Raw genomic sequence first — 12215 nt, forward strand, 5'->3', positions numbered from 1 at the left:
GGCGGAGCTTGCAGTGAGCTGAGATCTGGCCACTGCACTCCAGTCCGGGCGACAGAGCGAGACTCCGCCTCAAAAAAAAAAAAAAAAATTCAGATTGAACATTTTAGTCATAAAGAAAATCTTTCTACAGAAGAAAGCAATTAAGAACCTAGTTGGTAATGTTTAAAAACATTATCTTTAAAGCAGTTTGGAATTTTTTTTTTTTTCCATTTTGAGACAGAGTCTCGCTCTGTCGCCCAGTCTGCAGTATAATGGCGTTATCTCAGCTCACTGCAACCTCCACCTCCCGGCTTCAAGCGATTCTCCTGCTCAGCCTGAGTGGCTGGGATTATAGGCGTGAGCCACTACATCTGGCTAATTTTTGTATTTTTAGTACAGACAGGGTTTCGCCATGTTGGTCAGGCTGATCTCGAACTCCTGACCTCAGATGATCCACCTGCCTCGGCCTCCCAAAGTGCTGGGATTACAGGCGTGAGCCACCACGCCCAGCCAGTTTTGGAACATTTTAAGATCATTTACAACATGAATCATTTCCAGCAGGCATGTGTGATAGATCTGATGTTTCAATTACATATGACTAAACCATTATTTAGAAAAATCCCAGTTTCAATAACCAGTGTAGAACTCAGTATATGTAATGAGCATTATATATGCCCCACACTGTCATAAAGCAAACAAGTCCAACTTAGAGTAGCACAATGGGAAGCCCCGTTAACCACCTGTCATTGTCTTCATGGCCCTGATCAGTGTTTTCATCATGGATTGCTGCTTTCTTCTTGAACACTAATACCAATGACATAGGCAAGAGCATACCCAGAGGCAAAAGGAGATAATGAAAGCACCTTTTTTTTTTTTTTTTTTTTTTGAGATGGAGTCTCGCTCTGTCGCCCAGGCTGGAGTGCAGTGGCCGGATCTCAGCTCACTGCAAGCTCCGCCTCCTGGGTTCACGCCATTCTCCTGCCTCAGCCTCCCGAGTAGCTGGGACTACAGGCGCCTGCCACCTCGCCCGGCTAGTTTCTTGCATTTTTTAGTAGAGACGGGGTTTCACCGTGTTAGCCAAGATGGTCTCGATCTCCTGACCTCGTGATCCGCCCGCCTCGGCCTCCCAAAGTGCTGGGATTACAGGCTTGAGCCACTGCGCCCGGCGAAAGCACCCTTTCTTCCCGATTTGTTTTGTTTGTTCGTTTGAGATGGAGTCTCCATTGGTCGCCCAGGCTGCAGTGCAGCGGCGCAATCTCCACTCACTGCAAGCTCCGCCTCCCGGGTTCACACCATTCTCCTGCCTCAGCCTCCAGAGTAGCTGGGACTACAGGCACCTGCCACCACGCCCAGCTAATTTTTTTAATATATATTTTTAGTAGAAACGGGGCTTCACCGTGTTAGCCAGGATGGTCTCAAACTCCTGATGTTGTGAGCTACCCACCTCGGCTTCCCAAAGTGGTGGGATTACAGGCATGAGCCACTGCGCCTGCCCCTCTTTTTTTTTATTTTAATATAAGGTCTCACTTACTCTTGTCACCCAGGCTGGAGTGCAGTGGCATGATCTTGGCTCACTGCAACCAGCTCCTGGACTCAACCTCCCATATAGCTGGGACCACAGGCACATGACACCATGCCCGGCTAATTTTTTAATTTTTTTGTAGAGACAGGGTCTCACTATATTTCCCAGGCTGGTCCTGAACTCCAGGGCTCAAGCAATCCTCCTGCCTGCTGGGATTACAGGCAGGAGCCACTGTGCCTGGCCCATTTTCAAATTTTATCTATGATTTTAATAAGGTCATCAGTTTCCTGTTTGGGGTGTCTATTGTGTGTGTCAAAGGTGAGATACTCTTGTTCTGATAGCTTCCCAACTTCCAGAAACTACAGTATGCATATATTATGATGGAAGTGATAACAAAGAGAGAAAGACTGCACTTAGCACTCCCATGGCATGCTCCTATTTTATAAGCGTTACCCAAGAACATATTGACCCCAGTCTAAAATGATGGTTAAAAAAGGTACTTTTTGAACGATATTTCAATACCTCTTTTTATAACTTACCTTGGCAACCAACATCTGCTGCTGATTTTCAATCTGCTGCTGTTGCCTAGCTGCCATATCTTGGAGCTCTGAGAGGGTAAGTTCAACACGTGGATTCCCAACCTAAACAAAAAGCACTTATTTTGGAACATACATTTATCTGCATAATTGTCTTTCTCTAGAGTCAAAACTCACACATATCAGGACTTTAGAGAGGATCCCTAGAAATTAGGAAAGTACCAACTAGTTTATTTTCTTGTAAGAACTTTTCCTAATTGTAGACTGCTTTTATTAAATATAAATAACTGTTTTTCTAATGCATAAACATCAGATACTGTATTTAGTAAGGGCTCAAGTTTAAGCAAACATTTGCAAATACGTATTATAAGTGACATTCCGCCTTCTGGAATGACAATTTAGTAGGTATATTTGAGCAAATGAGGCTGTCAAATGTTTAAGGATACAAAACCAAAAAAATAAATATGCAGGTAACACCTAAGAACAAATGTCATCTCACTATCACCTGACTTCAGGAAACGAAAATACGTAATCGATTCTAATATACGAATAACTAAAAACACCATATGCGTGACTTACATGAACACATCATCCGAGAATTACATACGTGAAATCAACATGCAAAGTAACATCTAGAAGAATGCAATTGGCTGTTTCTCCATTCTCCATTCTGTCAATGATGCCCTGAACTAAACACTTTACATATATGGACCCATTTCAGCCTCAGAATGACCAATCAGGCGGGTACTGTTACATCCCCATTTTACAGATAAGAAGAACACAAGCACAGGCCAGTCAGCTTGTGAGGCAGAGCAGAGATGCAGAGTCTATGTTCTTGACTGTTACTCACAGTTCATTACTTCCTAAGCCCACACCACGCGCATTGTGTACTGTGACAGACATGTTATGAGCATTGTGCCATATGCTCTTCAAAACAAATCTGCATGGGGCTGCAGGGGTGATGTGAGCCCCACTTTGGGTGAGGAGCCATGGGGGTGAGGGAAGGAGCATGCCTCGAGGCATGCAGCTCATAAAAGCCCTAGAGCTCCATTCTCACAAGCCCATTTCCAAACCCTTCAGTTCTGAGCAAGGAGGCCACACAATTCTCCTCAAGCCCCCATGTTCTACTTCTAGGTTTATATATACTCTTAGGACACCTTTACCTTCCTCCACCCTTAAACCTCTTAGAATTCTTTTTTTTTTTTTTTTTTTCTGAGAGGGAGTCTCGCTCTGTCGCCCAGGCTGGAGTGCAGTGGCCGGATCTCAGCTCACTGCAAGCTCCGCCTCCCGGGTTCACGCCATTCTCCTGCCTCAGCCTCCCGAGTAGCTGGGACTACAGGCGCCCGCCACCTCGCCCGGCTAGTTTTTTGTATTTTTTAGTAGAGACGGGGTTTCACAGTGTTAGCCAGGATGGTCTCGATCTCCTGACCTCGTGATCCGCCCGTCTCCGCCTCCCACAGTGCTGGGATTACAGGCTTGAGCCACCGCGCCTGGCAGAATTCTTAATAGTCAATTACAGTTTCTGTTCCTCCAGCTCCATGTCTTCCCAAACTTCTTTGATGGATGTTTGAGCACATTCTTGACTCTTGAAATGTGGGATCAGGACTTAACAGTCTTTTTTTTTTTTTTGAGAGGGAGTCTTGCTCTGTCACCCAGGCTGGAGTGCAGTGACGCAATCTTGGCTTACTGCAACCTCCACCTCCCAGGCTCAAGCAACTCTCCTGCCTCAACCTCCCAAGTAGCTGGGACTACAGGTGCCCGCCACCACACCCAGCTAATTTTTGTGTTTTTTAGTAGAGATGAGGTTTGGTCTCGAACTCCTGACCTTGTGATCTGCCTGCCTTGGCCTCCCAAAGGGCTGGGATTACAGTGGGATTACAGGCATGAGCCACTGCGCCCGGCCGGATTTAACAGTCTTAACTGGAACCACCATTCTGTTTATCTAAAAATCCTGAGCAATCAATATGGTACAAGCTTTCTTCTTTTTTCTTTTTTTTTAATTTAGAGACAGAATCTTGCTCTGTCACCCAAGCTGGGGTAGAGTGGTGCAATCACTGCAGCCTCAAGCTATCCTCTCGCCTAGCTAGCACTACAGGCACACACCGTCATGCCTGGCTGATTTTTAAAATTTTTTTGTAGAGGCAGGGGTCTCAACCTGTTGCCTGTGCTGGCCTCAAACTCCTGGGCTCAAACGATCCTCCCACCTGGGTTTCCCAAAGCACTGAGATTACAGGTGTACAGGTGTGTAAGCCACTGTGCCCAGACTTAAACACTTTTTGACTAGAGGAAAACTATGTCTATTCAACAAATCTTTCAATTAACATTAATTTTATAATTTCACAACTTGAAGAAAAAAAAAAAAATCAAAAACTAGCTTTTTGGTCTCCCCTACCAAAGGCTTCACAAAACAATGAAAAAGGATAGAAGAGAAATTTAACTGTCTGGTGTTCTGATGTTTGTATCTATGAATAAGATAGAGCTTATTAAAATATTTTACTTACCTAAAACAAAAAGTATTTTATTTGCCAACACAAACATTTATATTCTTTATGTTGCATGTGTTTTTCTAGGTACAAAATTAAGATATGCCATGTTGTCATAAGTAATTCAGTCATTGTATCTTATACATCAACTTATATTGTAATGAAATTTTACTGAAGATCTTACATATAGAAAAGTGTAATAAATCCTAATGTACAGCTGAATGAATTATTTCAAAGTGAACATGCCTGTGTGCTTTAACTGCATTTAAATGGGTTATAAAAACATAAGCTACCATAAACCTGTAAGTCAACAAATATGTAACAACTTACAATGTAAATGTGAAAACTTGGGAAAAAAGAAGCACTTTTTCCACAATTTTAAAGAAAATGAAAATTTTAAAGAAAATGAAAACCCTTCAATGAAAATTTGATTTTTTAATAATAGGCCTAGCACTGTATTACATGCAACCTAATCCCTATTTACAATTTTAAATTTTTCATACAAACTTAATTTATTCAAACAAACCTATTACCTAATTCTTCCCTATTTCTCTTCATTGACTGCATCTAATACGAAGAAATCAAACTCTGTCCCCTCAGGCAATTCAAGGTCCCTAATTACGGTAGAGTTGGCGGGTGAGTTCCGCTCCAGGTCACACAGAGCACAAGCCACTTCCAACAACTAAGTTAAATTAGCAGGAAAGTTCTCTCAGCAACAGTCAGACAGGTGCCTACGAATACAGGACTCCCAAAAAGGAAACACCCCACCAGCCTTAAACCTGCTCCAACGACCCCTTCGGCAGGGACTACCACCTGTGGCCCCAGGGATCCAGATCTCCTCTAACGCCGACGTTCACTACCTGAACTCTGGATTCCAGGAACACTGTTTCTGCTCCTGATGAACCCAGCTCACTCTCCGCCTCACACCACATCGCTTGTTTTCCACAATAAACACGGCCCACCCCACCTCAGGTCTAGCTAGCCTCCTACCCCAACCCCAGCATGAGCAGAGGGAAAGAGACGTTTTTATGATCACTTATCGGATCATATCACTGCCTTCTTTCTCCAAACTTCCACAAAACTACTTGCGGAAATAAGAGACTTTATTAGCTGGCTTACAAAATTTTTATAAACAAAATATTTGCCTCCCCAAGTAGTAGTTAGAAGGCTAGTCTTACATTCTATTTAATGTACTACTGATATATTTTGCTAATATGCGGCCAGGCATGATGGCTCACAGCTGTAATCCCAGTTCATGAGTTTCAGACCAGCCTGGACAAATGGTGAAACCCCATCTCTACAAAATACACAAAAATTAGCCAGGCATGATGGCAGACACCTGTAGTCCCAGCTACTCGGGAGGATGAGGTGGAAGGAACGCTTGAGCCAGGGAGGTTGAGACTGCAGTGAGCTGTGACTGTACCACTGCGCTCCAGCCTAGGGGACACAGCAAGACCCTGTATCAAAAAAAAAAAAAAAAAAAAAAGAAGAAGAAAAAAAAAATTGCTATGTACCAAAAAGTAGTAAAGACTACAATTTTACCTATGAACAGAGGAATTCATCATATTACATACCTCATCCATATCTGTCCAGTTAATGACTCATTATTGCAGTTCTTGAAAAACTATGCCTTTTTTTTTTTTGTATAATTAATCTTTCATCTAGAAACACTAAATAGGCCGGGCACAGTAACTCACGCCTGTAATCCCAGCACTTTGGGAGGCCGAGGAGGGTGGATCATGAGGTCAGGAGTTCAAGATCAGCCTGGCCAACATGGTGAAATGCTGTCTCTACAAAAAACACAAAAAATTAGCTGGGAGTGGTGGCAGGTGCCTGTAATCCCAGCTACTTGGGAGGCTGAGGCAGAAAAATCACTTGAACCTGGGAGGTGGAGGTTGCAGGGAGCTGAGACTGCACCACTGCACTCCAGCCTGGGCAACACAGCGAGACTCCATCTCAAAAAAAAAAAAAAAAAAAAAAAGAAACACTAAGTAATGCTCTGTAAGGAATGGTATTTTGACATTACAATTTCAGGCAAATAAACATACTAATTTAGTCAACCCAACTGTTCCTAGTCAGAGAACAGACTCTGGTACAGATTTGAATTTTGTGTCATACTTGGATAAACCCAAAATATTCTGCTTTTGCTTGGCATACATGTGCCAAGTGCCTCAGAGGCAGTTGAGCACATGTGCTGGCTCTACCTGCTCTGAAGTGCCCTCTTGTTTAGCTTTTGTTACCCTAAAAATGCTTTCCTGTCCTGTAACTTTATTTTTATTGTAAGTTCAGTCACAGTGCAATCTCCCCAAACAGCATCATCATAACCCAGAGAAGAGAGAGAACATGCATATGTTTAAAGGAGCTAAGCTACAGTGTAAACAATGGAGGTCTAACTATGAATGGTGCTTTTTCCTTCAATGCCTAACACACATTCCTTGGTAATCAGTTAACAGAAAAGACTAGTGGATTTTGTCAGCAGTTAAACATCTACTGGCAAATGGGTCACTTCAGATGTCCCTAATCTTGATATGCTGATTTTAATAATCAGCCAAATTACTTCATGGAAGTAAAAGCATGGAAGAGTGGAAAAAGTTCAAAAGAAGGACAAGACACAGTAGAATCAGAGCAAATTTCCATCAGGAAAAACAGCCTTGTTGCTGTCCCATCTACAGTATCTGTTAAAATTAAAGTACCAGTCTCTTAGCCCATAGAAAGACAAACGGCAAAATTCTTCAAGGTTTAGCACAAGCAATAAAAGAGAACTTCAAAAACTACCATCCTTAGAAGATGCGTTGTCACCAGCACTTCGTGATGGTTCCTGGGGTGGCCTGCAGAAGCTTTTCCCGCAGCTCCCTCACACTGCCACCTCATGACAGGGATAATGAGATGGACCCAGATTTCAGAAACAATACAATGTGGAATGTGTCCATGAAATAGGGTTGAAAGGTTGACTTGGAACTCAGTGGGCCTGTTGCTTTCCTCTATGAAACATCTGTAGCTTCTTTCCATAGTGGGTTCATTTAGAAAGGAGGGTCTGTTCACTAGTACATGGTCATTGTTTAACGACCCTTTTCATCTCTTCCCCATCTGTGGTGGTTATGTCTCCTTGTAAGTTCATTTTTCTTTTGACTGTTCTGTTTGTGTTCAATATTATTCATCTGCACTTTTATCTTTAATTATCCTGTGTCTTTTATTTTAACCTTTTCGTCATTTATTAAGTTGAGTAAAGAGTTCACTTATTTTTAGTTTGCTTTTTAAGAATAAAAGAATTTAAAACCATGTATTCACTCTGAGTGGAACTTTCAGCCCTATCCCTAGATTTTTTTTTCCTAACTTTTCAAGTCATAGGCTTTTCTTTTTTAGAGTTAATTGAGGCATAATTTACATATCCTAAAATTTACCCATTGTAACTGGAAAATTTAGTTATTTTAGTAAATACATAGAGTTGTGCAACCATCACCACAGTTCTATTTTAGAATGTTTCCATCTTCCTCCAAAAGTTACCTCGTGCCCATTCACCATTAATTTCCACGCCCAACCCCAGATGCAGGCACCCACTGATCTGCTTTCTGTCTCTAGACTTACTTTCTTCCGGACACTTCATATAAGCGAAATCATACCATAGGTAGTCTTTTACATCTGCTGTCATGTTTTTGAGGTTCCTCTGTGTTGAGTAGTTAGTTTCTTTTTGATGCTGCGTCATATTCAGTCAGATGAATATACCACGTTTTGTTTATCCATTCACCAGTTAATGGACATTTGGGCTGTTTCTTAGCTGCTATGAGTAACTGCTGCTGTGAACATTTGCATAGAGGCCTGTGTGAGCATATATTTCATTTCTCTTAAGTAGATACCTAGGAGTGGAATTCCTGGCTTGTATGGCAAGTTTATGTTTAGCTTTTTAAGAAACTGCCAAACTGTTTTCCAAAGTGGCTGCGCTATTTTACATTCCCACCAGCAATGTATGAGGATGTGTCCACATTCTTGCCAGTATTATTATTGCCTTTTTGCTTATAGCTTAATTCTTGTGGGTGTGTAATGGTGTCTCACTGTGGTTTCAATTTGCATTTCCCCAGTGACTGGAAATGTTAAGCATCTTTTCATATGCCTGTTAGCCATTTGTCTCTCTTCTTTGATGAGATGTCTATTTTTAAGTTGGTTGTCTTCCTGTTGTTGAATTGTAATAGTACGTTAACCCAGACATGAGTCCTTTATTTTATCAGAAAACACAATGAAAATAAATTATTATAGAAGTGAAGTACAAAATACATCCACAATGTTATTATTATTGTAGTGAGTAGACATAAGATTACCCTAAGTTGATATGAAAGTTTCAAAATGCTCCTTCTCAATTTCTGTTATTCATTGTAAATTTTCAGATTTATCTATATGTGTTAAACCTTTCTTTTGAGCTTTTAATTTCAGGGTTTTTTTTTTCATTTGTGAAAGTCCGTTTAGTTCTTTTTTCAGTCTGCAGTGCCATTTTGAAATATTTTACTATTCTCTTGAACATATGATCAAAACTTGTCATTTCTTAAGTAAACACAGCTGTTTTATAGCCTGTGCCAGGTCACACCAGTATCTGAGGTGTTTGTCACATTTTGTTCATGATGTCTTATTTCCTTGTGTACCTCATTTAAAATTATATACTGGTCATTGTATTCAGATTATTTGAAATAAACTGTAACCTAGAATCAAAAAACATATATTATGTGGAATAAAAAATTCCCTAAACTTTCAAGCTCCAGTGAGATGACATGAAATAGTTCAACAGCTTAATGCTCATTATTTTTTGCATTTAGTTTATATGAGAACACACCTTGCCTAAACATCCACCTCTGGCCTCTCTCTCCACCAAACTCCTCTCTCTCCTTCCAAGCCTGGCTTCCTCCCTAAATTCCCTATTTCTATGAATGGCTCTAGCCTTTTTCCAGAAGCCTCAGCAGCAACATCTTTGATTGAGCCATCCTTGCCCTAAATAAAAGCTGCTGCTCAAAAGTGCTCTTTATGACCTCCCACATTGGTACTTGCCACTCCATTCTAGAACAAACACTTTCCTGTGAGCATATCTCACTCATGCTCTTCCTGCTACCCACAGAGCCCTTCCCCTACTGCTTCCTAAACTCTGCCTATCACTTAACACCTAGGGGCAACGCCATCTGCTTCCTGAAGTTCTTCTGATTCTCTAAGGACTCTCTCATACCATTGTTTTGATATTCAGGATGTTTATTCACTTTCAGAGATGGGAAGAACTCAGTACTTTTTAAAATGAAATCTTTTTTTTTGAGACGGCGTCTCGCTCTGTGGCCCAGGCTGGAGTGCAGTGGTGCGATCTCCACTCACTGCAAGCTCTGCCTCCCAGGTTCATGCCATTCTCCTGCCTCAGCCTCCCATGTAGCTGGGACTACAGGCATCCGCCACTGCGCCCGGCTAGTTTTTGTATTTTTAGTAGAGACGGGGTTTCACCGTTTTAGCCAGGATGGTCTCAATCTCCTCACCTCGTGATCCGCCTGTCTCGGCCTCCCAAAGTGCTGGGATTACAGGCGTGAGCCACCGCACCCGGCCTAAAATGAATTCTTGAATTCATTCTAGAGATTCAACAATTAACATGTAATGAATGCCTGCTGCATAGCAGACATTTATATATACCCAAGTTTATAGTTGTCTTAGATGATGCTTACAAAAACCCTAGGAGGAAATTTTTATTATTTTATTTTATTTATTATTATATATATTTTTTGAGCCGGAGTCTTGCTCAGTCGCCCAGGCTGGAGTGCAGTGTGCAATCTTGGCTCACTGCAATCTCCGCCTCCCGGGCTCAGGCCATTCTCCTGCCTCAGCCTCCCAAGTAGCTGGGACTACAGGGGCCTGCCACCATGCCCGGCTAATTTTTTTTGTATTTTAGTAGAGACGGGGTTTCACCATGTTAGCCAGGATGGTCTCGATCTCCTGACCTCGTAACTCACCCGCCTCGGCCTCCCAAAGTGCTGGGATTACAGGAGTGAGCCACCGCACCCAGCCTAATTTTTTTTTATTATTATTAGTTTTTGAGATGGAGTCTCGCTCTGTGGCCCAGGCTTGAGCGCAGTGGCAAGACCTCGGCTCACTGCAACCTCCACCTCCCAGTTCAAGTGATTCTCCTGCCTCAGCCTCCCAAATAGCTGACACCACAGGTGCATACCACCATGCCCAGCTAATTTTCTGTATTTTTAGTAGAGACGGGGTTTCACCGTGTTAGCCAGGATGATCTCGATCTCCTGACCTCATGATCTGCCCACGTCGGCTTTCCAAGGTGCTGGGATTACAGGCGTGAGCCACTGTGCCTGGCCCCTAAGAGGAAAATTCTTAAGCTTATTTTACAGGTGAGAAAGCTGAGGCCCTGGGCAGCTGTTTGACTGGCTTTCCCAAGCTTACAGTAGCAGTGCCAGTATCCTAGCTGCATCCCCTGACAGCAAGCAGGCACTCTTTCCATCACATGGGAGGTGCTGCCCTCACTACCTGGCTGCAGCTTGGCATACATGGTTGCTCCTAATCAACAGCCATTTATTACGTCAAAGTGTAAACACTCTACCAGACATCATGAAGAAATCTTAATAATCTAAATCATATGAAAATGTTGCTTTTTTGTTTGTTTGTTCTTTTGAGACAGAGTCTCGCTCTGTCACCAGCTGGAGTGCAGTGGCGCTATCTCGGTTCACTGCAACTTCTGCCTCCTGGGTTCAAGCAATTCTCCTGCCTCAGCCTTCTGAGTAGCTGGCACTACAGGCATGTGCCACCACGCCCAGCTAATTTTTGTATTTTTAGTAAAGATGGGTTTCACCATGTTGGCCAGGATGGTCTCGATCTCTTGACCTCATGATCCTCCAGGTCAAAAAATGATCAAACATCAACAATTTCACATAGTTCGAACTAATGGGAAAGGATTAATTTCTCCCTCTTGAAAAACATAAAAGTTACCTGATTCAAGAATAAAATAATTTTAAAAATAAGATAAATGCGGCCGGGCATGGTGGCTCACGCCTGTAATCCCAGCACTTTGGGAGGCCGAGGCGGGCAGATCACGAGGTCAGAAGATCAAGAACATCCTGGCTAACACGGTGAAACCCCGTCTCTACTAAAAATATAAATAATTAGCCAGGGGTGATGGCAGACGCCTGTAGTCCCAGCTACTCGGGAGGCTGAGGCAGGAGAATGGCATGAACCCAGGAGGCGGAGCTTACAGTGAACCGAGATCGTGCCACTGCACTCCAGCCTGGGCGAAACAGTGAGACTCTGTCTCAAAATAAAAAAATAAAAAAATAAGATAAATGCAATAATGAGAACTCTAGGCAACTCTTTAGTTTTGGAAGATTATGAGAAGTGACCAGATAGACTTAATGTCACCTGCCCAGTGACACCGAAGGGCTTTGGAGTGGAAGGATCACTTGAGGCCAAAAGTTCAAAGCCAGCCTGGGTAACATGTGAGATATCATCTCTACAAAAAAATTAAAAAATTGCTGGGCATGGTGGTGCCTACCTCTAGTCCCAGCTGCTTTGGAGGCTGTGGTGAGAGGACTGCTTGAGCCCGGGGTTCCAAGCTACAGTGAACTATGATTTCACCACTGCACTCCAGCCTACGCAACAGAACGAAACCCTGTCTCTTTAAAATAAATAAATAAGAAGTGAAATTTCTTCTAAATGGTAATTTATAGATAA

At 42.5% G+C, this 12215-nt stretch overlaps 1 protein-coding gene across 1 annotated transcript in view; it reads right to left on the bottom strand.

The window, feature by feature from the left end:
- PPP1R13B (protein phosphatase 1 regulatory subunit 13B) overlaps positions 1 to 12215 on the bottom strand; it is a 125004-nt gene that overhangs the window by 23063 nt on the left and 89726 nt on the right. Inside the window, exon 5 of the mRNA XM_030929865.1 lies at positions 2041 to 2142. Within this exon, the coding sequence (XP_030785725.1) occupies positions 2041 to 2142 (102 nt within the window). The remainder of the gene's footprint in view (positions 1 to 2040; positions 2143 to 12215) is intronic.

This window comes from Rhinopithecus roxellana, chromosome 5 (genome assembly GCF_007565055.1).
Source record: "Rhinopithecus roxellana isolate Shanxi Qingling chromosome 5, ASM756505v1, whole genome shotgun sequence".
Taxonomy (NCBI): Eukaryota; Metazoa; Chordata; class Mammalia; order Primates; family Cercopithecidae; genus Rhinopithecus; species Rhinopithecus roxellana.